Source organism: Sebastes fasciatus, chromosome 2, assembly GCF_043250625.1.
Source record: "Sebastes fasciatus isolate fSebFas1 chromosome 2, fSebFas1.pri, whole genome shotgun sequence".
NCBI classification, from domain to species: Eukaryota; Metazoa; Chordata; class Actinopteri; order Perciformes; family Sebastidae; genus Sebastes; species Sebastes fasciatus.
The window spans coordinates 10,599,634-10,626,910 of NC_133796.1; the positions used below are offsets into that span (position 1 = coordinate 10,599,634).

Genomic DNA, 27,277 nt, shown 5'->3' on the forward strand with positions numbered 1-27,277 from the left:
GTCCAGAGTAGAAGAGTAACATACTGTTTAATACTCGTTTTGCCCGTCATTACAAAAATGCACTGCATTCAGGTGAAGAAGAACCTCATTTTAAGTTTTATTTTGAATGCAAAGATTTGTACATTAGCATGAATGTAGCACAACATGGAATTGAAAGTGCAATAAAAATATTCTGTCCCTAAAAATGTATGAGTAATCGTGATCTCAATATTGATCAAAATAATCGTGATTATAATTGTGGCCATAATCGTGCAGCCTTACTATATTATGGTTCATATTGTTTGAATTATATTGTTAGCGCTGCCTTTTCTAGCTCTTGGCAGGATGGCAGCACATTTAGTAGGTGTTGCTGTGACTTCCCTGTTTGTGTCTATGTCGATATATATTCCATTCCACTTATCGAATTTATCTCATGCTCATGTCTTAAGGTCAGGATTCACAGCTGCTGATGAAAGCCATGGTATAAGAGCACTATGAACATATATATACAACTATATTCTAAAATATGAAATGCAGAAGATATATGTAATATATGCTGAATTAACCAGCACTAAATTATCTGCAGTCTCAATAGCTTACATTTTGTCAAAACATTGACACACTCTTTGTTTAATGACTTCATTAACCTTTCATCTCATTTCGGGCTGCTAGTTGTTGCTGCTGACATTTAGAGTCTGTTATCCAGTCGGTTTTATTCTCTGCGGGAGTTTTAGACTCCTCTCACATTACAAACTGTTTCACATATTATGGTATAAGTGTAATATGAATCATGATGGTTGTTCCAACGATAGTTATTATTCTTATAAAAGCGTTTCACACACTTCTAACACATCTATATATTACTATGATTCAAATAGTGTAAAGTAAAATGCAAAAAGATAAGTTCTGAGGATGCATCTGCAGTAACTTCACAGTTTGTTCAACACCAGCATGACTCCAAATTGCCTGCTCATCATAGAAATTACAGGAGATTTCAACGGGATCAAATGGCAGGTCATTAAATTCTCCCTCTGGTCAACAGGGGAAAAACTCCAATGACGCCATTGAGGCTACATCGCCCTCTGCTGGCGACCCCAGCCTCCTGCAGACTGTGTGTATATCCTCCTGCAGTCAAACATCTGGCATTCAAAACAAGCCACTGACCTAGACCGCAACCCAGGAATAAGCAGAGCCACTCCAGTCTATGGCTGCTGAGGAATCTGTCAGTCAGCAACATTTTCAGAGTAAAGCCTTGTGTACTGAACATCACATCCGTGTGCTCAGTGGCTGAGCTGAGGCGGTAAATGAACTGCATAACATGACTCCCACAGGATGAGGGAGGGAGGGAGATCCTGTTGGATTCTACAGTCAAGTAAATGTAAATAAATGAGGTCAACAGGTAATATAATTCTTGTTGAATGACTGCACTAACCAAAAATACAAAAAAAAAAAAAACAGAAGTCTCAAATTTTACTCAGGAAGTAAAAATGTTCCAGACGGCTTTATTACTGAACTCTCTGCTAATCTCTAGTTGGCACATCATGCAGCTTGTAAGCAAGTTCCTATTTTCCTTTTACCCAAAAACTGTTGGCGTACTGTTAGAGATATTTGGCAGCTCCTGGCTATTCCTACCAAATATCATAAAAAGAGTTCAATTTTGAATAAAAATGTTAAATATTGTTAATGTTTAAGCAAACAGAAAAACTTTGATTATTCTGCACTAATGGCCTGTGTGTACTCTAGGTACATTCCACATAATAACTTGTGTATGTTTCTATTCATGAATATTTCTCATTAAATTCTGCAGATGAAAAGTGCAAGTTTAATTTTGCCTTAAGTCTACAGATGCATGGTTTCTACAAAATTGTTAACAATGGAAATCAGTCACTCCTCCATAAATTGAGCACTGGATTGAAATCATGACACAGCAACACATTACAAGTTATCAATTAGTCATATTCAGACTCTCACTATGATCTTGTCTTGTAACATGTTCAACATGTATACTCAATGTACCTGTCTGATAAAACCCACTGTATGTCACGCAAATTCGTTTGAACACCACAATTTGCGATTTTTAGGTTGTAGTGGGCTCAAAGCTAGAGTGAAGATACTGTCGAAGGAGGCTAAATAACGCTCTGAACTTGCGCTAAATTTTGGCAAGGAAAAACTGGCATGGCCATTTTCAAAGTGGTCCCCTTACTTCTCATTTCAATATATGTGAAGGAAAATGGGTTCTATGGGTACCCATGAGGTCTCCCCTTTACAGACATGCCCACTTTATGATAATCACATGCAGTTTGGGGCAAGTCAGAATCAAGTCAGCAAACTGACACACTGACAGCTGTTATTGCCTGTTGGGCTTGAGTTTACCATGTTATGATTTTAGCATACTTTTTATGCTAAATGTAGTACCTGTGAGGGTTTCTGGACAATATTTGTCATTGTTTTGTGTTGTTAATTGATTTCCAATAATAAATATATACATACATTTGCATAAAGCTAACATATTTGCCCACTCCCATGTTGAAAGGAGTATTAAATATTTGACAAATTTACCTTTAAGGTACATTTTGAACAGAAAGGATCTCTTGATGTAAATATTTGTCACATTGCCTTAACTGCTAGACTTTTTACAAACATAAAAGACACAAGGTTTACCCGCTATATTAACAGTGAAGTTGAGAGTAACTTGAGATTTTTTTTGTTCAGAATAAATCTTGCATCTTGATGGAATTAATCAAATTCACAGACCCTTTTCACAGCAGACATATTGACTTGTCATAGCAGGAGGAGCACAGTTGGATCTAATAGCATTGCAATTAAGGATGTTTTTAGTTACCCCTGTGTTTGACAAGTCAAAGTATCTGCTGTGAAAAAGGTCTATTCAACTTTAGTTTCCCGTCACACTTCACCCCTGAACAGGTAATGACTCAGGAACTGAGCTCGGTCGCCTGTTTGTTCACAACATCTTTGTGCCAAAGGTTGCTTTGGGTGTTTCAAAGAGTTTGGCAAACAATGACTCATCCAGGACTCATGTTAATCAAACCTACAACAAAGCAGAGCTTGATATCAGACAACAGTAGAGACTCACCATGGAGAAGTCTGTTTCCTCTGAGGGGCCATTTTCTTCCTCCCCTGCACCAATTACAGCCTCTTCAGACATGATGACTTCTACCTCTGGAGAAATGCACACAACACAATGCAATCAGTCCAATAGCAAATCCTCCAAATACAGGAATCAATAACAAGTGTTTAGAGCGAAGGGAAGTGAGACTTGTCTATCCTCACTGCCGACACACTGAGGAGTTTGACTGCGTAGTGATGTAGCAGCTTGGGTCTATAGTTATTTATGTGCTATTACAACTTTCCTGAAAGGAACATTTCCCATCAGGACAATAACCATTTGAATGTAAAATATGTATGATTGATTGATTGATATGAATTAATTATACATAATCTTTGATTATAAAAACAGAAACCAAGTAGCCCATTGGTGGTACTGTATGATTATCTGTGATGGATTAAAGGAATACATCTTGGAAGGCTTGTGTAAGTCAACATGACTGCTAGAGGGAGTGGAAAAGTCTCAGAAACGACTCTCCTTAAAAAAGAACCACTTCTGACTTTCTTGTGTTTTTAAAGGTGCAGTGTGTAGGATTTGGTGGCATCTAATGGTGTGGTTGCAGATTGCAACCAACTCAGTACGCCTCCGCCCACTCCTCCCTTTCCAAGACTGCGGTAACGTCAAGGAGGGTGAAAACAGGCGATGTCACGCGTCATCAGCGTGTCATATCATTAGGGTGCAACACATGCGCAGTAAATTTTGGTCTGCACTCGCCGAAATTGAGCCACTAGCAACGCACGACCGCAGCTCCAGTTACACTGTGTATGTGTCATACCCCATAGCTCAAGATCGTGTCCCAGCCTCTTTCAATAAGCCTTGGGTAATGTGAGCCGCTAAGTGCAAAACCGTGGTAATGCCATTCGCCTCGCTCAGAGACTATCCTTACCATAATAACACTACCGCCTTGTTTCCGCATACTTTTGTGTACGTATGCGAGTCAACCGGAAGTTCATTCATTCCTATGGGAACCACATAGTGATCTCTGATGTATTTGCGAAACTCCTTTTTTTTCTTTGGTCCGTAATTTGACTTGAGTATGTTGAAAATTTTCAATTTTTGCGATACATAACGCACAGACAGTATGCACCTATGCAATAGCACCTAGCATGTTATGCTACCTTCCTGTGGAAATTAGCGAATTAATAACCTGATTGATGAATGTAATACAGCTCTATTTATAAACATTTTCTCATTGAAAAGTTCGACGGCATATTTAGCAGTTTTGTGAACTATTTTGTTAAAAGACGTATGAACCACTGTATGCACTCTATGTTAGACAGCTAGCATGCTACCAATGTCTGGACGGCAGAAAAACAGACAGTAACTCAGATATAAAAACACTGTTTTATATCTATGTAGTAACGTCTCTCCCATATCTGTCGTGGTGTTTCTGTCAATTAATGCATTTCCTTGCGTTGAACACTAGGGGTTGTAATCCGGATCCAGATTTATGGACCCAAAAGAAAGCCTATGGAAACGAGGCGTACTTTAGGAGCAACGGAAGTCAGACGGCTGCTGGCGGTACCACGGTTTTGCACTCTGCGGCTCTCGTTACCGCAGTTTCACAAGCGTGTTGGAGAAATATGGTGGCCATCAGGTAATGTAAAAACGCCAAAGGCTCTCTCTAGAGACAGTGTTTGGTTTGTCCGTTCTGGGCTACTGTAGAAACATGGCGGAGCAACATGGCAGACTATGTGAAGAGGACCTGCTCTCTATGTAGATATGAAGGGCTCATTCTAAGCTAACGAAAACACAACGATTCTCAGTTTCAGGAGATTAAACACTAATGAAAACACTGTTATGAATATTATATTCCATTTCTGCTAATAGCTCCTCTGAAATGTGACATACTGTTACTTTAAGCGTCCACTAGAATCCATTTTGAATATTCACGTCTTTATTTCCAAACCGTGAAACAACAGAGAGCTTGTCTCTGATCTACAGTATGATGTTACCTGATGCTCGGCCACTGTCAGGCTGTAAATATATCCCCTTGTTCATAATGACACCCCAGTCTCTGCGTGACGCACAGCACCAACCTTGCCCTTGACCTCTCTTTATTGGACTTGGGTCCAGTACAATTATTCCTGATGAGTGAAAATTGCCGACAGAGGAGTGCTGGAAGTTCACTTAGAGAAGAGAGAGAGAGACTCTGCTGGCCTCACTTCCTGCTCCACACTCACATCAGCTGGCTTGTGTATGTTTGCTTTAGAGAACCCAGCCTTCTAGCTGTGCGTCTGAGCCTCGGTCACATGCACCGGTAATGTGACTGTGACATGCAGTATGCTGTTGCCAGAGTGTGCCTGTGTGCACGAGATGAAGACTAACAGAGAACATATGAATATAAAAAGAAATGTCATGGCCTAAGGTATCAAAGATATAAACCGGCTCATTGTTTCCGGTTATGTAACATGTCACAATGCCTCCCAAAATGATTGTGCCATTGTCACATTTTAGGGAAAGTGTATTTCTAGTTTTAATTAAAAAATGAAATCCTGAAAGCTAAATCCTCATTAGAAAGACAATTAGCAGCAAATCAGCAGAAAGCCAAAAGCAAAGGATGTCTTCATAACAGCAATATATCACAACAGGATGTCACACAAAAACACTATTATGGTGAGCTACACTGCATTTAGCTTTGCAGAGCTATTCCCATTAATCACCAGAGGAAGGCTGAATCTGATTTAGCGTATTTGTTTAAGGATAAGACTTTGACAAACATATTGCCCCGTGATGTATGTGAGTGTGTGGAAGCAGAATAAACTTGAACTGAAGCTGAAATAAATCAGTATTTTGCCCACCTTGAACTGCACCGTTGTGGCTTTGTGATGCTCCATCCACGGCGTCAGGAGTCTTTGGAGTTTCAGTCGTCTCATTCTCAACATGAGGCCCACTGGTTGCTTCGTTGTTTGGAGAAGGGGGCTCTACTTCCAAGGCATCTGAAAGTGGAGCAACACCTTGTGACGAAGATACACTGATCTTATCCTCTGAGTGCCGTAATCCCTCATCAGGTGACCTCTCATCTGCTGTCATCTCTGAATTATCCTGTTGAGGTTGCTGTAGCACCAACTGCACATCTCCACTCTTTCCAGCTGCAGATTCATCACCGGTCTCTGCTGACTGATGGTCTCCATCAACAATCACTTCACTTTCTCCTCCAACAGATGGACTATGTTCAAATAAATCTCTACTGGTGACCTCTGATGCCGAATGCCCAATCCCTGCATTCACTTCAGCGCTGTCGGCCTCTCTGCTTTCACCTCCATCGACCTTCATCACGGGAGCGTCCCCGCTCTCTGACAATGCTGGACCCAACGACAGATCCTCTTTGGAAAGTTCTGGGGCGAGTTTGTCTCCTGTCCCCTCAGAATTCAAAGCCTCCATTGTCTGGCGGCCGGGCGACAGTTGCGATTCAGGCTCAGTGCCAGTCTGGCTGCAGTCTGCACTGACAGTGCCCGGCTCCAAGGGGAGCCCTGCGTCCACGGTTAGTGCGAGTTCATTGCTTTCACCAGGTTTTGAATCATTTGGTTCCTCCATCTTGAATCCTGTTTCAGGACAGATTTGCAGCAACTCCTGATCCTCTATACTGACATTGTCCTGAGTGGGGTGGAATATATCTGTCGTGGAGCTTCCGACTGATTTGAAACTGCCGTCATCGTCGCTGGAGAGGCCGTGGGTCGTCCCTGAATCATGATCAGCGTGTCTACTGCTGGAGCTGGGCGTCATTTCAGGTGACGGCTCAGGTGATGGATTTGTTTGTAAATCTTCCATGGAGTTACCAGCAGTCCAACAATCAGCTCTATTGGCAGGTTCGTCCACAGGCAAACTTTCAACACTGTGTCCAGGTTGAGGTTCAGCCATGTCTTCACCATCTAGCTCTTCACCACTCGCTGCTCCGGTACAATTCACAGAATGACAGCCAGTTTGTGGAGCCGAGCCCCACTGCTGCTCCGTAGTGTAATCCCTGCCAGCTGTTTCCTGGTTTTGTTCCATGTTGTTTATGTCTGGTGGAGGTTCCCCCTCGTGGAGGCCTTCTATCAAGAGACGTGGAGCAGCAGATTCAGGCTCCTTGATTACATCACCGCAGTCTGTCAGCGATGGGTTGGGAAGGTCCCCTGGGGTTGATACAGCGTCTGTTAACCCCTCACTCTCTGTTTTCTCCTCATCTAAAGACAGTCCGTCGCAGATCTCCTGGCTAAGTTTCCCACTAGTTCCTCCTTCCTGACAGCACTCCTTCATTTCAGAATCAGAGGTGTCAGATACTGAACCCTCTGATGACGGGGATTGGCCCATGATCGAAGCTTTTGTGTCTCCACCGGGCGTTATTAGCTGTGCCGACTCTGAGTTGGTCTCCTCCTCCCTCCTTCTAGCTGTGCTGTCCTCTGCTTCCTGCTCTGATCTGTCCTTTCCCTTCGTGGTCTCCTGTCCTTCCCAGATCACAGCCTCTCCTCTATCAGTTTCCTCTGCCTGTTTATCACAACCTGCTGGTGGTGGGATTCCCACAGTGAGGATCTCCCCTCCTTCCTGGCTCTGTGCTCCTTCACTCCTGTCACGCAAACTCAAAGTCTGGGTGGAAACAACAGGCTGCTCCCTTCCCTCCTGCTCCGTTTGGCAGTAATCTCTCCCAGTGTTTGAACTAAGACACACCCAGTCCGCTGGGGGGCCGAGGCCATGCTCCTGGGGCCGGGTTTCTGACGTTGGACAAGTCACAGACAAACTCCAGTCTCTCTCTGCGTTCCCACTCTCACCATGTCCACAATCACTATTGCGGCTTTCCACTGAGCAGTTTTCCACCCAGCTCCCTCCTGTTGTTGTATCCAGGCACTGTGATGCTGTAGCAGGCAGCTGTAGTCGCTCCAGACAGGTTATCTCTGTTCCTACTCCATCACAACATTCAGCAGCCGTGTGCAGGGAATCAAACTTCAGCTCCAGTACAGAAACTCCCTGCAGAATACAGAAAAGGAGGAGGATAAACGTTAGCTTTTCCCCTCAGTGAAACCAACAGAGCAGCTCTTTAGTTCTTATCAATCGCCAACTCTGTGATTGCATAAGGTGTTCCACCGGTTATACAAACGAAGCTTGAAGGTTAAAAAAAATGAGGGCAGTGAAAAGACAAACAATCCAACAATGTTCAGCAGCAGCGGAGCAGCGGAGCTCCTGGATGAAGTCAACGTGAGTAGAGATAGCGTGCTAAAAGGGCAGTGTGCGGCGTGACTCACCTTGGCATGGAGATGGCATATCAAGTGCAGCAGCTGCTCCACGCTCCTCTGAAGGGTCGGAGGGTTGTGGCCGGGGTTGTTTCTCAGCGTCAGAGTGTGTGTGTTCAGCGCGGGGAGGTGGCAAACTACCCGGGCGTCCGTAGGCACCAGCTGGACAGTCTCGGTCCCTTTGTCCGTCTCAGCCCTGCCGTGAAATAAACACTTAGATCATCCCGAACGGCCCTTCAGCGTGATTGGCTAACGCGGCTAAAAACTGCTTTCAAGAGAAGGTTTTAACAGTGATGTCAGCCGATCTGCACTCCCCCCCTTTTCTGTCGATAATCCACGTGCTTGTTTTTTTTTTCCAGAGTGGGAAAGTCCATCGGTCAAACACTGTTGTTGTTATGTTAGTCTATTCTAGCAGGTAATCAATGTATTAACTTATAGAGATGCTGTCAAGTGATAAAAGTTCTAGACCCTGTGGCCAGTCAACCAAAAATGTTACTTTCCTCCTCTGTAGTAAAATACACCCAACTTGAAGACCACTCCTACTGGATAAGCTTTCCAAAAAAACTTCACTCCCCCTGCTGCATTTGCTCAAAGTGCTGAAGGTAAAAAAAAGTATGAGCCGTGTTTTTGTTCATATAGTGCTGTAAAGGGGAGACACCTCCCAGTCAGAGCAGATCTGCTTGCGTAATCCTGGGTGGGTTGCTCTAGCTGCGAGGCCCGGCGGGCGGCTGAGGTCACCAGCCAGGCTGCTAGTGACTTCACTTTTCATGAGGGAAATGTAATTACCAACACATAAAGGGGGGAGCTGTAAGTTGTAAAGCAACTCTAGTGCATGCTTGGCAATGAGCGAGCTCACTAAGTGGTAGTCGTCTTTCAGCTTGTGGCGTCTTCATTTTGAGTTAAGTGAAAACTATTCTGCGGCAGATAAGTAGAGTGCTTAAAAGACATAAAAAAGGGTCCATTTCCTCTTTAAGCCGTGTGTCGCAGTCCATTTACCAAGAAGCTGTTTTTTTTTTTTTGCCCTGCAGTTTAATGTTTCACTAGAAAGGGATGAGAAGAATCTGACCTCACTAGTCACTCAGTAGAAAAAAGGCATTATTAGGGATAATACCTGACAACTGTGAAAAGAACTTATACATCCTCTTGCTGTTAAACTCTGTTGAGGCAACACTGCACTGAGTGTGTGGATTAAAGTAAAGTTACACATAGTGAGATGTTGTGGAGAGGTATTACAACAGGTCAGGTCAGTAGACACAGGAGTCCACAACTTTTCAGTTTGCCAGCTGCAGCTGAAAGCGCTAAGATAGGCTCCAGTGGGCTTCGGGGTGATGCTCTTTGGATACTTCTATTGTTACGTGAAGACAACAGGCAAACAAAGTTGGCCTAAAGAGCCTAGAGGAACCACGCCATGATCTGCCCTGTGATATATTAACATGAGTGTGTTTGCACAGAGACGAGGGCAATGTTCACTGAAACTCTGAGCCGCTATCGTAGTGTTGTCTTTTCTATACTTTACTCTTCTCTTTTATTGTTTTCGAATTATGCTGAAACTGAAAAGCACTTACTGCGCGAGGAGCTCGTGGAGGCGTTCGTGTCCTCGCTGGGCCGCAACGTCGGAGGGTGTGTGGCCTTGCCTGTTGGCCAATCGCAGGGCTTCTCTCGCTCCGGACTGCTGCAGCAAGAAGTGCGTAACCCGAAAAAGACCTCGACGTGCTGAGAAATGCAGCAGAGTCTCCTGAGGATTCAGGTCTGAGGAAGAAAAATACAGAAAATAAAACACAAAAGTTCAGAAAGAATCAAACAAATAGAGAAAGAAACAGAGAAAGACAGAGGAGAGCAGCGGTCCAGGCAGTTACTTTGTGGTGCGGTAGCTGACATACCATCGCTTGCTGCAGCTTGGCAACACCACGGCGTCGTCTAATTAAACCAGTACAGTGTCCACAGTGACCCAGTAAACAACAGACCTTTACACATTTACAGAATGATAAAACCACAGCTCGTCTGTGTCTGTCTTCAACAGTGGATCAACACACATATTTGGAAACCAATCATGTCATTTTTGGATTAAAGCCATCATTCCAATTGACCTTTCATATTTTCTGTCTCTATAATATAAAGTGCTTGTATTCTAGTCAGTGTAGAAAAGCCTCTGGAGCAGCATCTGTGTGATAATAAAGCTATCATAGCAGCAACAACGTTAATTATGCATGTGACTAAATCAAACTGCGCCATTTCATTCCAGCAGAGGTGAGCAACACTAAGTGCATCACGCTCCCATTTTTAATTTAAGGCCATTATTGGCCTCATGTAACAATGCAGCTCCTAATAACACCATCAAACACTGGAACCCTCCCCTTTACACATCCACAAAGACAATAATGGAGATTCATGGACACACACACACACCCATCTTTCTGCCAAAGCAACAGGAACTCAGACAGACTCCCTTTAGCATTACAGCCAGGATGAGTGGCTGTTGGTTATTCCAGAGAGCCATCTCAAATTGAATCTGTATAATTAAATCTATCTCTGCATTTACTGGGAAAGATTATTAAAACATTTCCGGGTCTACAGGAGTTGCCCAATCTTTTTTTGTTAGTATTAATATATTTTACTGGCCGACCACTGGCACATTTATTGCCAATTTAAAAGGGCATCCTGTGATAAGGGGTAAGCTTGTTTAAAAGAGTCCTGGAGTTCTATAAATGGTAATTTCACAATAAAAATGTGGAACGTACAGATTATTTTGAGAGAAATAAAAACCTTCACAAGTTTAAGCTTGTAAATTAGAAGACAACAGTCTGTGCTATGTTAGGGGGTTCGACGTGGTGTGGTGGTGTGAAAAGCCTCTACTCCAGAAACCAGATGTCTTGTATTGCAGAGTCAGTACACTGCAAACAGAATGCAGCTGCTCTGTGGTTATTCATAACAGCAGAAAGTGCAGGAATGAGAAAGATAAAACATCGACAGTACTGTTGCTAAGTCCAGATTTCTCTGGGCAGAATGTTTCTTCACTGTTATGAGAAAGATTGTGTTTTACTCTTAAGCTTTCATTTGTCTCTGCCCTGAGGTTTTTCTTCCTCCAGAGTCCATACATAAAACCAGATATTTATTTGAGCCAACAGGGACAACTCATGTTTTTTTTCAGTTAGACACAGACAAACGTTGTAAGATAAAATAAAAAAAACAGTTGGAAACTGCAACAGATGAGTGGAAGGGGCAGAAAACATATTTTACTTTCTGCTCTCAGCATCAGAATAACCATTAGACAACATTTACAACGCTGGTTGTGTCTGCTGATGAGAGGTTTCACTCCATTTACCGCGGGCCACTCTGAACCAGCCTGCCCTGATGAATCTCAAGCTAATGGGTCAGATGTAATGCTCCATTTGGCCGGGTTGGTGCCCGACTGGAATGAGAGCTGCCAAATGGCGGCAGCTTTACTGCTGGGTTTGACGGTGGTTCCTCAAAACCGGCTGCCATAACATCCACGACACTATGGCATCTGGGAGGGTCAGCTGAGATATACATGCAGTTAACAGCTATTTACCGCAGAACAGGAATCCCCAACAAGCAGTATGTTGGGTCACCATGAGCCACCAAAATGGCTTCACTGCTCCTTGGCAGAATCCGTAGCCAACTGGCAGCTTCACTAGCTATGCAATGTGTTTCTCACTTGTCCAGTCAAATTACTCAACCAAAACTAACTGTTGTTTAACTATAACAAACTTGAGGCTGCAACAATTATTTTAATTATCTATCAATCCCTTTATTATTTTTTGATTAATTCATTCATTATTTGGCTTTAAAAAATGTCAGAAAACAAGTTTGTGTCCAACCAACAGTCCCAAACCTAAAAATATTAAATTTAAAGGTCTTATTGATAACATTTTTATGTACAGTGGATGAATATTATTAAAAAAAAATGCTTTTAGAAAGGTGCCAAATAAAAGTATGGCTTTTACTGAAAAAAACAAATATTGTGAATTAATCACTTTAAACATTTTGGCGGATCCAAAATGAGTGTTTTGTTCATCTCTTTGGAGGATATCTGACGTTCCATTCCCACTTCTAACAAGGATTGTGAGCCAATAGTAAAACGACGTTGGTATAATGTGGTATCTCTGGGTCGTCAGTTAGTGTGGAAAAAATGGATAAATGGCTGAGATTGACGGTAAGTGCCCGGCAACAACTTGTTGTGAAGTAAACGGGGGAGGGAGAATACGACATCTAGTGGCTGATTGTTATCAATGTTATCAATTGTACCTTTAAAAGAAATAAAGCAGGAGAAGGCAGCAAATCCCGAAATCTGAGAAGTCTTGACCAGCAAATACTGGTGTGGCTCTACGGATGACAATGTCAGACGATCAGTCGGTGCACAACTTTGGTCTAGACTGAAAAATCTAAAAAATTATTGAATGAATTGCCGTGATCCCTTCAGGATGAGATGAAATAATTTTTTTAATTTGTCCAATAGTTTGGTTTATGACCAAATAGAGTGCAACAGGAATGAGTCCTTAAACCTGGAAATGAGTTAGAATTTTTGCAATTCTGGCTCCCTCGTCTGGAAACAATGGGTTTTTTGAATGGGTTTTTAGTTAGATGCCTGAAATAAGGTCTGTGTTTAACACAAGCTACAGAGATTTTAACGTTTTGTTCATAATAAAACACCCCACTCTTAACCGTCTTAAAAAAGGTGGTTGCTAACAAGAGGCTATATGAGACTACTTAATGTCATCACGCTGACTTGCCCGCCTTTACATCCTTGTTCATTAAAATCATAAAAGTGGTGTTCATTTGTAGAGATTATCAGCACGTTAGCTTTGTCATTGTCAGCATGCTAGCATGATTATTTTAGCATTTAGCACAAAGAAGTGCTGTGCCTACAGTAAGTACAGCCTTGCAGAGCTGCTAGCATGGCTGTAGACTTGTTGATGTTAACAATTAATACACAAAAAACAACCAAACCACCAATCAAACTTAAAAGCTGAGTGCAATCCATATCGCATATAATTAGGATAAATACGTTGAGGAGATTTTACCATTTGTATTTGTTGAGATTGCAGATCACTAAGTCATTTGCTGAAATGGTATTGATTGACAAACCATAGGCTAGAGATAATTTGACACTGAAACTGTTCAACACCAGTAAATTAGCTGGGGGGCAGCTCACCATTTTCATTGACATGCCCAGCCTCTTCAGGTGAAGTGATTTTCCACCGAGGACAATAAATGGCTGGCTGTGGTGAGATCAGTGACTGCTGCGTGTCCACAGCGTGAAGGATGACTGAGATAAACCACCGTCACCTCCACCTATAGTCTGCTGCTATCCATCATCTGACAGATCTGATAAATGGAGAGCAGAGTTGCACTCCTCTTCCCCTACCCGCAGTTCACCGCAGCCGAGCGTATTGTATTGAAGCGGTGACATATTGTGAAGCAGAGCCTATTAGAGCGCACATCACTCACCGCAGCAGGCAGCCGCCTTCCACATCAACAACGTGACAACTGACTTCAATGCAAAGGACTCTGTGTGTGTGTGTGTCCATCTCTAAAAAGCTGTATCACTTTTTCACAACAGTAACAAGCAGATTTTACCTAATCGGTAGGGTGTCATTACTGAAAATTTGATTTGATGATTTTTCTTTTCAGGCTCCAAACAAACAATGAATAAAACATTTTAAGGACTGTGTTGGGCTTTCAATCTCCACTTTACATTTATTGAGTCCTCATTTTTGTCAGAAATCCTGCTGGTTCGGTCTAATATCCAAGTCCAAGTTAAACTATAAGCTATTATCTTAACAAAAGCCAGAGGCAGAGGCAGCGCTCTAACTACTCCCAAAAGTCTTGTTTACGCTGCTTCACAGAGAGCAATTACCTCACAGAGTTTATCATCGACATCAGCTCGTTTGGCTTCCTTTAACTGATTAAAGTCATCAGAGTCAATGGCTGGAGAAAATTGCCACTTTAATTTTAATAAAAATGTATGTTTGTTTGAACTGACATAGCTATTCCTCACAACCCAAACTGCAGTGTGGCCCGGGCTGCAGCACAGAGATACCCAGCTCCGTTTGATCACGCTAATACCGCAGTCAGACGACAGTCCGTATAGAAACGTGATTCATGTTCATGTCTGTCTGTTAATATAAGCTGCCAACTAACACCACATTGACACCAGCTTTCTATTTGCGATTGCAGAGAGATGTGTATGGCCTCCGTTATTTCCACTGAGTGTCAAGCAGTGCTTAATAGAAGATTACAAGAAAATCTATCGTTCAGTGATTTAGAAAGAGAGACAGATGGATATTGCATTGGATTTCACCAGTTGATAAACACCACAACAACAGACGGACGAATTATACGCAATCCGGCCGTATTGGGTTTTAATTATATCCCCCAGTAACTGTGTTTACATTCTTTTATTCACAATTTTATATACAATGACGGTGAGCTCTGCATGTACTTATATAACCGGAGTTACATTACACCCAGATAACGTCTATTTCACATTGTGTCATTACTGATTAGGTGACTAATGCAGTGCAAGTGCCTCAATCACTTGAAGGTGCAGTGTGTAGGATTTGGCGCCATCTAGCGGTGAGGTTGCAGATTGCAAGCAACTGAAACTTCTCCAAAGTGCCAAGCGTGCAGGAGAACTACGGTGGCCAACGCAAAAATGTGAAAACGTGAACATCTAGAGCCAGTGTTTGGGTTTGTCCGCTCTGTGCTACTTTAGAAACATGGCGGCCGGCTCCGTGAAGAGAGGACCCAGTCCGTATGTAGATATGAACGGCTCATTCTAAGGTAACAAAAACACAACGACTCGAAAAAGTCTACTAAGAGGCTATAGACGAATCCAGGTTATTGGCGAAAACTGCCATTACTGCAGTGGCAGCTCACTTGTAAACCTGCTTATAACACTATGATGTGTGTAAAAGATTTCATTTTAAAGCACCTTTGCCAAGAAATCTGCCCAGGAGATCCTATAGAATCTGTTACATGTTGAAATGTCATTACAATAAAGGTTATAATCTAGAAAATTTGAATTTTTCAAATGATTAGTCCAGTTTTAATAGACAGTCAGATGTCTTTTCATGGCTGTGCTGTTATCAGCTGCTCCAACAACAAACTGAGACTTTAAGGAAAAAAACATGAAGTAGAAGCCAGAAGCCTTTGCTCCATGAAATCAACTTTCATAAATCTCCATTAAATCCTCCTCATGTTTCCAGTGTATTTTGAGCAGCTTGCTGACAACCAGGAACCGCTAAAAACTGTGCAAACTGCACACTCAGGGCCAATGGTGAGCCACTACCCAGCAGCATATCTCTAGCTAGCTTGGTACTGCGTTAGCTGGCAGAAATTCCACTTATATTATTATAGCATCATGTGTTTCTGATTTTTATCAAAAGATGCATTTCTAAAGAAATCGTGGAGTTTGAGGATTTCAATCATAAGCTAGCAAGTAGTTCCTGCTGGGTTTTGTTGGTTAACCTACTCCACACAGAACTTTCACATACAGACTGTGGAGGTCAGACAGAAGCCGTGCTTAATGTCAGTGTAAAATGTGTTCAGTTCCACTGCAGTAGTGGTTGCTGATCACATAAATCAGCTGCCAGATTAGTCTATAAAGGTAGAAGTTAAACAGGAGTCACTTCTACTAATTAGCAGTAGGACACACAGACACACACAGAACATGGAAAAACTTCATTATAATATAACGTTAGGTGTCAATATGCACTCTCCTGCACCAATCAGTAACTATTTCTCGTTTTGACAGGTAACTGGCCCTCTTAGGCTAAGAAGCACTGATTTGAAAATGCTGAGTGATCAGTCTTCCTAGTTTCATTAGCCCGATTTCGACCGCAGGAATTTTCCCCCGGAAGTAAGAATCTTTTCTGGACCTCATTCCGTTTTGACCGCAGGGACCATGGACTAAATTAAGTTCCGGGGACATTTTATGGGGCCTTTCAACCCCACAAAAAGGCTCTAGTCGGGGGTAGTACTTTCTGAAAGTATTGGAACTTTGCAGGGATGACCATCGCTGATTGGTAAAACACACACACACACACACACACACACACACACACACACACACACACACACACACACACACACACACACACACACACACACACAGCACCGCTGCTTCAACTTGCTTCATTCATAAACAAGGAAGTACTCTAGTATCAATATAGGAGCATTTTAGGACAAGGGGAGAGCATTTCTCTTTGTTTGATAACATTAAAAGTAAAGTTAGGCTCTGCAGTCGGGTTCCCGACTCATTAAAACAAAAAGAAGGAGAGAATAAAGAGAGAGAGAGTGAGATTGCGAGGGTGAGCGGTAACGTTAGAAGAGGGAGACAAAAACAGTTGTTTTCTCATTTTTTCATGGCGGCTACGTTCTAAAGCACAAATAAATAACCATCAAACACTCAACAGATGATTTACTGTGGAGTAGTTTAATTTTCCTCCGCTGCGTTTCATTCATTATATCCATCGTGCATCAGTAAATATAAGCAGCAGTAAATATTGTTGCAGTGAGAGAAAAACTAATGTATATTTTTTTCTAAGGTTTATTTTTTTCCAATATGTTTTTGAGATGAAACAGGTGGACACACTGAACTGCAGAGTGCAGAGTGTGTTTACCGCTGTGACCACCAGCTGTCCTCATCCCATGTCATGTTGCTTTTTTTCAGCAGACTAATGTGCCTAATGCCACGGTGGTAACGCAGACAACAGTGAGCTGAAAGAGCCTTTTTGTTCCTGGAAAAGTAGTTCCAGGGACTAAAAGTCCTGGGAACTTTTAATGGAAACCCGGCTATTGATATCTGATCAACACTGTGAACTACATTGCATGTGACACATAGACAAACACACAAACAGAGGTGCCATGTGTGTCATTATGTGCTGTAAAACTATAATTTGCCAGTATGTTTCTGCATCAGTGCAGAGACATACTGTCTGCCCCTTGGACATTTTATTGTGAGGAAATGACACGTTACAAACAGTCCAGTCTCACCAGTGCTGTTGGTTAGTTTGTTCCCCAGTAAGCTCCATCCCGGAGGCAGCACAAGGTGGTGAAGGGCCAGCGCCAGGCTCTCATCCAGACGCTCACACTCCTCCAGAGGAATCTGACACTCGTCCAGCATCAGCGCCCCGTCGAGGCCATCAGCCCGGCCCGCCGTGCTCACCTGTGTGGAGGGCGATTACAAAGATGAGTCAAGTTTTACAGAGGAGGAGCTGAGGCTTAGTTTACTGGAAGTACTAGCTTTAAGACGCTCAGCCTAAGAGCATTAACCACATGCCTGAAATGTAAGATGTAAATGCAGGAAGACACATTCACGTGCATCTATCAGTACTGAGCTCAATTTGGGGCTGTGCCGTGTTGACAAAAACAAATCATATTCAGATTAAATTGAGTGCCCAAGACAGTTACATTATCTTGTCCTCCTCCTTGGCAAAGCAAATTTTATATTACATTGCTATGGGATGATAAATTGCGCTGAAAAGAATTCATTAATTGAATACCAAAGACTGCGAGGCATCAATCTTTGCCATGAAAGAAACAATAACATGGCAATCTTTTGTCTTACTGTCACTTTGCCCACATTGCTGTATCAATTGTCACCAATGGTAACCACTTTCCTCCTGCTCTGTGACAAGCCTCAGTCTGTGTGGTTGTTTAACGGCTGCTCATTTGGAAACGACTAGTCATGTTGCTCACCAGGAACTGGGCCATGTCAAAAGCCAAATCCTGGACAAAGCTGAATCGATGCTCGGCCAATGGAGCCACGCGACCCCGACAGGGCTTCAGGTCCTCGGGGGACTCGGGGGGGCCTCGGCTGACTGAACACAAGGTGACCAACACCACCTCGCAACAGTCGTGAGCTACAAGAGGAAGGACACAGAAAGACAGTGTGAGGAGAAAGAGGAGGAGGTGACAAAGGAAAGAGAATAAACATAAATAAATATACTGTAGTTTTAAAACGTTTTTCACAATACACAAATAAATTGGTTAAATTCTATATTATCTGTCTGTCTGTGTGTATGGCTAAATCCCCCATGTGTTTAAAATGTGCCTTTTATAAAGTTGAGTGTGTTTTGGGCATAAGTTACTTGTCCCTGTGTTTTAACCTAGTTGCGGCTAGCAAGGTGACTTTAGCGTCATAGGAACAACACAGTAAAGTATAACAACAATACAATTAATAATAAACTGTGAACTGTGCTATTAAAAGTGCAACATTTGCGGCCTGTGGGAAAAAATAAAATAGTCATTAGGAAGAAAAAGGGCTGAGGAGCAAGATACTAGTGGATGCTAGCTAGCTATATAGCTACCATGCTAGCAGTGCTAACTCTCAGAGGACTCATCTAACAAACCCTTTTTACTTATCGTTCCCAAATGAATCAGATTCACAAACCCTTTTGACATATCACAGTAGAAAAAGCACAGGTTTATATTATAAAATTGATGATGAATTCCATTCAACAGCTGCCTGCTTCCTGGTGTTGTGCATGCTGGCTCCCTGTCAAAGCTTACTACTGTAGGACACTTGAATACTACAGAGCCATTGTCAGCAGTTAGGCGGATAGGAAGGTGGGGTCCAATGCAGCCCAGGGATATATTTTTCTACCTTTTTGCCATCCTCAAAGTGTCTAGTAAACAATTTTTTATGTTCCAAACTCAAAATACTGTCCAAAGGGTTCTTTACAGCCATCTTGGATTTTCAATGAAAATTGTAAATCAACATAACTGTTTAACCAGACATCATACAGGGACAAACAACCACATTTTTCTGTGTAATTTTGACATGAGGAATTGATTGAGAGCGTTATTGTCATGATTTTAACAAGTTAGATACATTAAAACTTGAAAAATATGAAAAAGTAAGATTATTGGTGCCTTCAAATTAAACTTACAATACGTGGCGTTCCAGTGGTTAAGTCGTGAAGAGCACCGCTGCTAAGCAACGGCAATATTAACGTTACTGTCGGCGTCTAGAAACCACAGTCTAAAAATTTAGCAAGCTAGCAAGTGGGTAACATTATGCAGTAAATGCAAAGGCATAATGAGAGAGGAAAAAGATGAGCCCATTGGGAATATCAACATTTTCCTCAGATGTTTTATAAAATTTACGAAGAAAAACAATATACGACTAAAATGACAATATATTCTCTTATTATGCACCGAAAAGTTAACTTCCATGACCTCCGTCATTTCTGACAACGTCAATTAACACATCACAAGTCGTAAACTCAGAGCTTTCAGAAACTTTCCACTTACGAGGTTGTGAATACCACAAGAGGGGGCCGTTCATATGGACTCTTCTTGTGAACACGGTAAACACGACCCCATTTGAAGGCCCCATTGAATACAACAGAGCCATCGTTAATGATTTTAGTAACACCTGTGCTTTTTCTGTTTTGACAAGTCAAAACGTCTGCTGAGAAAAAGTTCTAATAGCGAATTGATGCAATTTGCCCAACTAAGGGGAAGACGGCGGAGGGTATGTTTTACCTCTAAAAGGTACGGTTAAGTATTTTGTTAGTGCTACTTGTGTCAAACGGTGGAGACTCATTTTGAGACAATAATATGTTAAAGTCCCTCCCTCCAGGAAAACTGTCCCACTCTGCATTAACTACCTCGCCAAGAAAAATTAGATTGGCAGTAGAAATGTATCTGTGAGCAGCTAAAAACCATGAATAAACAGTGAGTCTGAGATGTTCGTTCAAAGACCAAGCTTGTTTGCATAAATTTTCTATTTCAGCCAAGTTTATCAGGCTAAAGATTGGCAACAATATTTTAGTCATGGCAAAATTGTATAATAAGAACCGCTCATTAACAATAATCAGCTATAATACAGTGCAGATTTGCACCGCTGACTTCAATCAAACCCTAATTAATACCAATAAATCTGAATATTATTTTACTTAATGAAACGTGTTTCAAATTATCTCACTAATACCTATTCAGCAGTCACAAATCAAACTGTACCTGTCAACAAACGAACAACACAACATTGTTATCAGTCAAATGAAAATTAATGCAAATGAGTTTTCAGTTGTCACAACAGAAAGAATGAACAAAGAGGAGTGTAGTCCGCGTACAGGGTCAGTGTCAAAACACAACTAACAGGGAATAAAGGCTCCGATGAATGCCTTGTAAGTGCATGCAGCGCTGACAACTCTGCTTCTAATTTACAAAACATGGCCTTCTGCATCAATTTACTTCCTCCCCAAATGTCAAGTCACACGCTGTGGATGCAGGACTTGTCGTTCTGCTCTTTAAAAACAAATCAACCTGAGCTGACCTCTTGATAGCGCGCTCTGCATCTGGAACTACCATATCAGACCCATTTAGTCAACACACCTTCTTTCATTTACTCTGTGTCACTGTTGTTTGGTCGCTACAAACCAACGCACTTGGCAGCTCCACTTGAATATAAACGATCAAATGCCTTGCTCAGTGGCACCTCAATCCAAGCCAAAGTAGTGATTCAGTGCGTCTGTAGCCATTTTCCCAGGCCACTTGGGAATTCTATCCCACGACCTTCTGCTTGGTCACAGGACGGGTCCGTCGGAGCTCAGTGTGTGCACTGATGGAGGGAGCAGCGAAGCAGAGCTAATCTGTTAGTAGAGAGTAACACCTCCTCCTCCCCCCCCTCTGATGGCTGCAATTCAGCCGAGCTCTTAACAAGATAACGCCGTTTAACATGATCCGCCTTCTTTTCTCCTGTCTGCAATGCAAACAATGAGTTCAACAATTTCTTCTATATTTGTCACAGCAGCTCATATTTGACGCCTTTCCCAACATTGTGCTACCATCCATGTTTATTACAGGGTCACAAGTATTCTGTATTTTTACCACCCATTGTTCTGTGTACGGTGACCTTTGACCCTTGATTTCCATGCTGCCTTGTTGCTCGTTCACCTCACAGGAAGTATCTCTGACTTCAGCACTGGCTATATACTGTACGTTCAATTCTGCAAGTAGACTAAGGGGGATGTGAAGTGATGAATGAGCCAGGCTCTAGAAAAAGTCAAATGAGGTGATTCCTCTCTATCTCTCTCTCTCTCTCTCTCTAACACACAACATTAGTTTAAAAACCGGGACAGCGGGGCTGGATGATTAATCATTTATTACTTCGACTTTCTTCCACAGCTATAATAACTCCTGACTGCCCTCTGCTTTCTGTGTGATGTGAGGGAAGAATAATACCATCCCGCTCTTAAATATCATTTTATTTTGAAATATTTCGGCATGCTTTAGCACCCCTTAATGTTCAGTTGGGCTATAGCACAATGATGGCTATGGAGGATTGATCAATACAGGAGATCTGACAGTTTTCACTATCGGTGATTGTGATAATCTTTTTAGACTGCATTTTGACTCTATCTCGTATTTTAGTGGCCTGAAACATTCAGGTCTGCCATGATGCTACTTTCACAGTTTTTATTTACCGACAGTATTCAGGGTAATCTAAAGGGTATCTGCTATCTGCTATCAGTTAACACAGACAGACAATAGATTTAACATGTATCAGATACTGTAGGTGGAGCTGCCTTCCCACAGGTCCGTTAGAGGTGACAGGGAGAGGATGCAAGGCATTGCGGGTGGGCGGGGTGGCTTACCGGGACACAGCGCCTGCAAGGTGTCATGACTGCTCCTTAAGGTGCTGGTCAGGTGCCTCTGTGTGCTGCCAGCAAACAGCAGGAAGTAATCCACGCCCTCCTCATCATCCACAGCCAGCTCTTCATCAGCGAGCTGCACTGTGATAACACAGCGGCCCTGCAGAGAGAGAGAGAGAGAGAGAGAGAGAGAGAGAGAGAGAGAGAGAGAGAGAGAGAGAGAGAGAGAGAGATTGACGGGAATAGGGAGGAAGCAAGAAAAAAACAGATATTTAGAGGGAGATATAAGTACGTTTGAAAGAATTTCATACTTTAAAAAAGTGGAGGGAACGAGTAAATCTGACTGTTGTGTTGCACCATATTTCTCAAAGTAATATCCAATATTTCTAATATCTCTTCATCTATTGATTTGCCAATATACAGTACTTGCTTACTTTTACTGATGGTCAGTTGAACCATTGTGTGAAAGAAGCTAATTTTCTATCAAGTCTTAATTAAGACTAGGGATGCATCGATACCGATACTGGACATCGGGCCGACTCAAATAGCTGGATCGGGTATCGGTGACAACGGGGACAATCTATTCCATTCAATTCTATGTTTATATACTATATACGTATACAGTATTATATACTGGAATTTTGATTCTTGTTTAAGTTTTGACCAATGCATTATAAATGTTTACACTTGAATATATTTTATTTACCAGGTTGCTGGTGCAAAATGTATTATTTAAATAATAATCAATTCAGTAAATGTATATCTATGTATTTATTTGTTACATTTTTTGTTTTACAAAGTTAGGCCTGTTTAAGTTAAGCCTGATGTTGCCTTACACATGAAAGAATGATCCCAGTCATTTCCACACAGTGAGGCATACAGCTTATTAATTAAACACTGGTATCGGATCTGTACTCCTATCGACTGATACCCAAAGCCCAGGTATCACTAACGGTATCGGGACTGAAAAAGTCGGATCGGTGCATCCCTAATTAAGACATATTTCATGCTGACAGCTTTTAATAAATGTGTTAATACACTGCGAATGCATTTCGATTACAAATACCACATTGGGAGCTAGTTGGGGATGCAGTATGTCCAATGTGCACAGAAATACTCAACAACACAAATGCATCCTTACATAATTTAAAACAGCCTAGATAGTGTGTGTGTGTGTGTGTGTGTGTGTGTGTGTGTGTGTGTGTGTGTGTGTGTGTGTGTGTGTGTGTGTGTGTGTGTGGCATGACAAACTCCAAACAACTCCGACAATTAAACCCACAACTACGGCGAAAAGTACTAATTCTAATCTAACTCAAATGTGCATGTTTATCAGTCTCCTGTAGATAAAACCCAAAGTGATCAGGAGACTGTGTCTAATCACAGTTGGTCACTTGCATGTACCATGCATTTAAGACAAATGCTGATACCAGATGTGAATTACAATCCTTCACCACTGGATCTAGTTACAGATTGGATATCTGGATGCCAAATCTTAACGGGGCCGCGGCGTAAAACTCTGTGTGGAGGCTGCCAGTTCTCTTAGCACCACACTTGTTTACAACAATTACACAAATGCCTCAAAGTTAATACGGTCATTATTTATTGATTTAAGGGAGGCAGCAGACAGCGCTGAAACATGGAGGAGCAGCTCGACTGTCTACCGACTCAGTGAGCGGGCACCGTCGGGTTCAGGCCACGGAGGAGGACGATGAAACAGTTTTACAAAAGGAGGATGCAACATGATTAACAGCTTCTGTATTAGTGCTTTATATCAACTAATCCAGCTTTTCAGCCCCCATGGAACATTAATCAAGGTCTATGTTCTTTTCCAGAGCCCTACTTTATGCTGGCAGTTTTATTCTTCTGCAGCAGTTATGGGTTAAAAAGAATTATTGAGTACCAAATCACTTTCCACTGTGAAAAACCCAAAGCAGACATTCGCTGTGCATGTGGCTTGAGAAGGAGCGACTCAGCCTTTATAGAGATTGTACGACACATTTTGTATCTTTGCAACACCGAAAACACAAGAGCATGTCTGGCTAACTAGCTTGCTAGTAGTAACCAGTGGGCTAGTGAAGCCAATGCAGAAGTGTCTTAAACGTGCATTCTTTCTAATAACCAGCAGGGGGCGACTCCTCTGGTTGCAAAAAGAAGTCTGATTGTATAGAAGTCTATGAGAAAATGAGCCTACTTCTCACTTGATTTATTCAGTAATCAGTAGTCAGTAGTAGTCAGTAAACATTGTAAACATGAGTTTATGGTCTCAGTCGCTAGTTTAAAGTCTTCTTCAATACAGCATGATGTTCATTTAGTAAATTATGGTCCCATTTAGAGTCAAATAGACGATAAAGCACGGTATGCTTTAGGGCGTGGCTACCTTGTGATTGACAGGTCGCTACCACGGCGTTGTCCGGTCTGGGAGTTGTCCTTGTTTTCGTCTTAGAACTTTAACCTTTTCACAGCGTGTTTTCAGTTCATGAAAGTGAATTATAACCTTTTTGGTCGACTAAAAATGTCTTATTTAGTGTTCAGTTGCAGAACCTCTTGTGTCACCTCTGGTTGAAAAAAAAAAGATGGCGACGGCCAAAATACCGAACAGGAGGCTTCAATACAGCAGTCCACAAACCAATGGATGATGTCACGGTGACTACGTCCACTTCTTATATACAGTCTATGGTTGTAACTAAGCCTCAATTCCTAAGCTAAGGAGCACATCATGAACTAACTACATTAATTGTGACATTACAGGTTACATTAAAAAAAAGCTCAGTTCATGACTAGTTCATGCACTGCGTAGTATTTCCACACTGTGTGGAAGCCGGTTCTGAAAGCTATCAGAGACAGAGAGTAGGCGACGTTAGTAGCTGTGTCCTGCTCTTATTGGATTTGGGGAACTTTATACTCCTGCAGCCAAGCCAACATTACCCGAAATAGCGTCAGGCTTTTAACACACTATCAGGCACAACAAATGCATGTTTATCACCCCTTTTACAAGATTCTTGTTTTAAAACGACTCAGTTTAAAACATGTAAAAGTCAGCGATAGTTGTCATTTCAGCCAGCAAAATCAATGGTTGTCAGCATAAAATGAGAAGCTGCCTTTGTCTACCTATGTATGAAATATTGTTTCAAAATGTTCTGAGCATTTTGAGTGGTAAATTTGCCCCCGTTATCATTATAAACTTGCTCATGTGCAAATAATTCCAATGTGAAAATACAGACTCTATTGTGCGATCTGCACACTTTTTTTCTAAACTGACAATTGGCTATGTTGTGGCTGGATTGTTGTGGGCAATAATGTGGTGTCATCTGAGGACAGGCTGAGGAGGAGGAGAAGCAACAAAAAATAGGGATATTGTTCTAAATTAGCTGTTTTCCACTGGGGGACTGCAGCTTGTTGACACCGAGGAGGAATAATGGGACATTTCATCCCACTTCATCTGACCAGTGTTGCAATCTTTTCACCGGTCCCGTCCAACATGAACAGCCTGACGCGGTGGCCAGCGCCGAGGAGAGCTTAACAGTCGGGGTTAAACGTGCTTCCTCCTTCTCTTATAAAGCGGTAGCCTCAGGGTCTTGTTCCTTACAGGGGGGGATCAGCAGGTTGACAGCAGCGAGGCTAACCAGCAGCCTTGGGATTGGCAGGTCTCTGTTTGGCAAGCCACCGCTGCTGCTGCTGAGCAATGTGAGGGGGAAAAATGTGTTCAAAGGCGACCACATAGCCCAGAGGCCACAGGAAGAGAAACAGCCTGCAGTAACCTTTGGAGAGCTGGGACTAAATACATTGACTTGCAGCATTAGGGATGCGGGCTTTGCTATGCACAGAGAGTCTCAGCTTTAACGAGCAGAGCAGACATAAATGAGTTGTAGATGGGTGGAAGCCAGCAGGCATGACATTCTCTCCATTAACAGCTCATCTCTTATCCACCAGCCCCAGATTGGAAATTAGGGTTTGGGATTGGTACCTCAGTGGATTTGTGAGTTTGCAGTGTAAATGAAAATGTTTAAATGTGAAAGTAAGAAAGTTCCACATTCTCACTATGGACTAAAGAAAAGCAAAAGGAGAAATTGTTCTTTTCTACTGCTGAAGGCCGGTGTCTATATCACTTTAATCACAATATCAACCTGCTGCATTTGGCACATTTAGCAGGAAAATACATTTTACCACCAAAATTAGTATCCATCCATGAATAACACCAAAAGCTACTGATTTTTTTTAACCCGCTGAGACCTGCAATCCCGACCAACTTTACTGTCTTTCAGAGGCGGTAGCAGGTTCAGTTTTAGAGCTAGAGTGAAGCTACATATATCATATGAAGCTAGAAAAACTAGAACTAGGAATCCATTGGTATCAGCCCTTTCATGCTAGCTCGTCGGGACAGAGGCTAAATAACGCTCTAAAGTTAGGCTAAATTTTGGCGAGGAAAAACTGGCACGACCATTTTCAAAGGGGTCCCTTGACCTCTGACTTCAAGATATGTGAATGAAAATGTGTTCTATGGGTACCCACGAGTCTCCCCTTTACAGACATGCCCACTTTATGATGATCACATGCAGTTTGGGGCAAAAACCATGCAGTTTTTCTAATGCAGTTTAAATGTGTTATTTTCGCCTATTCTAAAAATGGTGCATTTGAATATTTCTGCATACTGGGGTCCCTAAACAGTCTTGGAATTGCATAAATGGAGTATCACTGGAAAGCTGAGACTATTGTGGATCCAATGAGCCTAATTACATTCATGTGTGATGATGTTATTCTTCATAGTAGCCATTTCATTGTAGTGAAGTCATAAAATCACGTCGACATAATACGTTTTCACTCTCCTCCCGGTACTTTTTACCTCCTCAGTTATGATTGCTTGTAATCAATCTGCTGTCTATGAGTTCAAACTTATTTGAATAAAAAAAAGTGAGAGTAGAGAGCAGATTAGAATATCAACTAAATAAGATCATTGTCAGTCCTTCTGGAGGCAAATGTGTCGGCGGGGGGTGGAGGCGGAGAAACAGAGATGTGAAACATCTGCTGGAGACTGCAGGAAGCACAGCTGCACACAGCGACCTTTGTAAAACAAGCACACACTCATAAACGGAAGCTAAAGCTACTGACAATAAGTCTAATAATAACAATAACTGAAATGCAAAATAGAAAAATTCTCTCACGCGTCTGGTTTAATTTAGAAAAACAAATCAGCGGCTTTAAAGCCTTGTGACGTGCGCACAAATGGCTGTCTTTCAGCCACGCCGTATGACTGTGCTCTCTGCTGGTAATAAGTACTTAACAAAGTGACCTGCTGGGGTATTGACCTGCTAATCATGGCGCTTCAGCGGGGAACAGGCAAC

The 27,277-nt window shown here is 42.2% G+C and overlaps 1 protein-coding gene across 7 annotated transcripts in view; it reads right to left on the reverse strand.

Moving 5' to 3' along the window:
* Window positions 1-27,277, reverse strand: part of akap13 (A-kinase anchoring protein 13) — a 129,472-nt gene that overhangs the window by 74,781 nt on the left and 27,414 nt on the right. For all 7 annotated transcript variants that reach the window (XM_074661433.1, XM_074661422.1, XM_074661415.1 and 4 more), the window contains exons 3-9: window positions 21,942-22,098; window positions 18,037-18,200; window positions 17,332-17,503; window positions 9,879-10,062; window positions 8,326-8,509; window positions 5,908-8,050; window positions 3,074-3,159 (exon numbers count right to left, since the gene is read on the reverse strand). In XM_074661433.1, the coding sequence (XP_074517534.1) occupies window positions 3,074-3,159; window positions 5,908-8,050; window positions 8,326-8,509; window positions 9,879-10,062; window positions 17,332-17,503; window positions 18,037-18,200; window positions 21,942-22,098 (3,090 nt within the window). The remainder of the gene's footprint in view (window positions 1-3,073; window positions 3,160-5,907; window positions 8,051-8,325; window positions 8,510-9,878; window positions 10,063-17,331; window positions 17,504-18,036; window positions 18,201-21,941; window positions 22,099-27,277) is intronic.